The sequence below is a fragment of the Raphanus sativus genome, chromosome 2 (assembly GCF_000801105.2).
Source record: "Raphanus sativus cultivar WK10039 chromosome 2, ASM80110v3, whole genome shotgun sequence".
NCBI classification, from domain to species: Eukaryota; Viridiplantae; Streptophyta; class Magnoliopsida; order Brassicales; family Brassicaceae; genus Raphanus; species Raphanus sativus.
Genome location: NC_079512.1, coordinates 27,136,302 through 27,138,743, shown reverse-complemented (window position 1 = coordinate 27,138,743; position 2,442 = coordinate 27,136,302). Strand labels below are relative to the sequence as shown.

General features: G+C 34.9%; 1 protein-coding gene across 1 annotated transcript; it reads left to right on the top strand.

Moving 5' to 3' along the window:
* Positions 1–498: 498 nt before the first annotated feature.
* On the top strand, positions 499–2,195 carry LOC108825246 (uncharacterized). Its single transcript, XM_018598564.2, has 4 exons — positions 499–790; positions 1,074–1,211; positions 1,547–1,617; positions 1,743–2,195. Exons 1-4 carry the CDS (start codon positions 605–607, stop codon positions 1,993–1,995), a joined length of 648 nt encoding a protein of 215 aa, XP_018454066.2. The 5' UTR covers positions 499–604; the 3' UTR covers positions 1,996–2,195.
* Positions 2,196–2,442: the final 247 nt, after the last annotated feature.

The window sequence follows — 2,442 nt, the reverse complement described above, 5'->3', positions numbered from 1 at the left end:
CAAAATAACAACAAAATTTTATAATAACATCAATTAATAACACTCAATAAAATAATTATTATAACTTACTACACTATAAATACTTACAAATCAGAACTAAAAATCCAGTAATAGTGAGAAAATTTAAACAAAATGACATCTTTTACAAAACCGATCAATCAAATCCCGCCCGTAGGGCGGGCCTACCCTAGTAACAATATAAGAAGTTAAGAACAAATGAGTGTATCAAATATTTGAGATGTACAAGCGCTTTTTTCTTAAATCACAAATTTTTAGTAGGATTTATTTCTTTTCTAAATATCCACAGAAAATCTTCAATCAATAAATAAAATCTTTAAAGATAAAATAAAAATCCAATTCAATAAGAACTTATTAGGCGAAAATGGAGATAGTATCCGATTCGCGCGTGATAAATCATTAACTCCTCGTGTAAATTTAAAATTACCGTTAAAACAGAACAGCAGAACCGTTCGTGTTAAACTTTTCAAGTTTTTTACCATTTCATTACATAGCTACGAAAGCGGCAAGACTTTGTCGGAAGAATTATCGTCTTCTTCTTCGAGCAGAAAAAAAAGGTAGTTGAGCTGAATTTCAGGATCTTTTTATGGCGACACAGACGAGACCCAGTTCGGTCAAGAGCGAGAAACGCGATGGATCTTCTTCTCTTGCTTCCAGAGTTAAGATCGATCCGTCTTTTAAGGACAAGAAGAAGATCGCAGGCACAAGCAAACCGATCATGTCGGATACTAAACCCAGATCCTCTGCTTCCACCGCCACGGCCAAATCTGAGGTATGAATCTCAAATCTCTTAAGAAATTAATTGTTTGGATGTAAGTTTAGGGAAAGTTTTCTTGTTAACTTGGATCCGTTGTAGATCGATTTTTTTCTATAGACGATGAACCTGAAAAGTGGGTTGATGATAGATCGGATCTATAAAAACGTTTAATTACCGCCTTGGAACATTGATAATCCCTTTGAATTAACGTCGTAAATTCTACATCGTGATGTGATTTAGGCTACTTTGGTTTCTAGGTCCATCTTGTAATTTATTTTCTTCAAAAAAATTTATGAAGGCAAAGCCCAAGAACGTTGTAAACTCGGTGAAATCCACATCAACAACATCTGCAGCAGCGAGCTTGGTGAAAGGTAAAGCCAAAAGAGAGAAGAAGGTTTATTCGTTAGCCGGACAAAAATATGATCCTCCTGAAGAGGTTAGTACATATCTCTAAAAATTTGTTCTATATTTTATTTTTATTTTTAATGTCTAATAGATTCTGAGCCCGGAAGTTCAGAACATCCCTGTGATGAAGCTCAATTCATGTTAAAATTAACTATTTTTAAAGAGAATAGATCCTCCTAAAGGAGATATAAGTATAACCCATTAATCACCTCTTAAATCCCTAGTAGGTGATCCAAGAGTTTTAGCCAGTAAAACAACTATTCGTTTATAAGCTATTGAGTCTCTTTGTAATCATGTTCTTTTTTTCTTGCTAAAATTTGTAATAATGTTCTTGATTCTTGGTTCCTCTATCTTTTGCGTTTGCAGAGAGAGCCCTTGAGGATATTCTATGAGTCATTGTCGAAACAAATACCCGGAAGCGAAATGGCAGAGTTCTGGTAAAACCAAACAAAAAAAAAATATTGACAAGTCTTTATGATGAGCTTATTAGAGAGCAGTGTTCTTGGCTCATTTTAGCATAAAACTTGAATGGTTTTTTTGACAATATTGTGGTCTCTAACAGGCTGATGGAACATGGAATGTTGTCTCCGGAAAAGGCGAAGCGAGCTCATGAGAAAAAGCTAAGAAAGATGAAGCAAATCCGAACGGGAACACCGGCTAAACCGACGCCATCATATTCTAGTAAACCGGAGAGTTCTCAAAGACCATCTGCGTCCAAGAACAACGGTTCAGATGCGAGAAAGAAGAAAAAAGTCGCCGATGATAATGACGATGATGATGAGTTCATCCTAAGCCCCAAGAGAAGGAAAGTGTAAACTGTGAAATTTTAAAAGACTCATTTCGTCATTTGGGAAAAATTATCCAATAGTGGATGATCAGATCAAGAACCTTTAGTTATTTCTTAGTATTCATCGAATAAGTGACGGAAGATCGTTCATGTAAGATTCCTTATAACGTTGTTTGTGTAGAAGCAAAGAAACATGACACACAGCTTTAGTAGATTCCTAACCTAACACTTCCCAAAGTCTTTCAATACGAATGTGTACGTTAAGAAATTCTCTACACGAATCTGCATATATATACGACTTTGATAGACTTCATGCTCATTAATTAGAAGATGCTGAACTGCTGATGCTAACTTTGATTACGTAATCTTGTGTATAACATGTGAAGAAAACAAAACTGGACTACATACTATAACGAGCAAAAGAAAATAAAAGTTAGTATAATGTTTATGGTCTTATTACATTAGGATTAGGCTA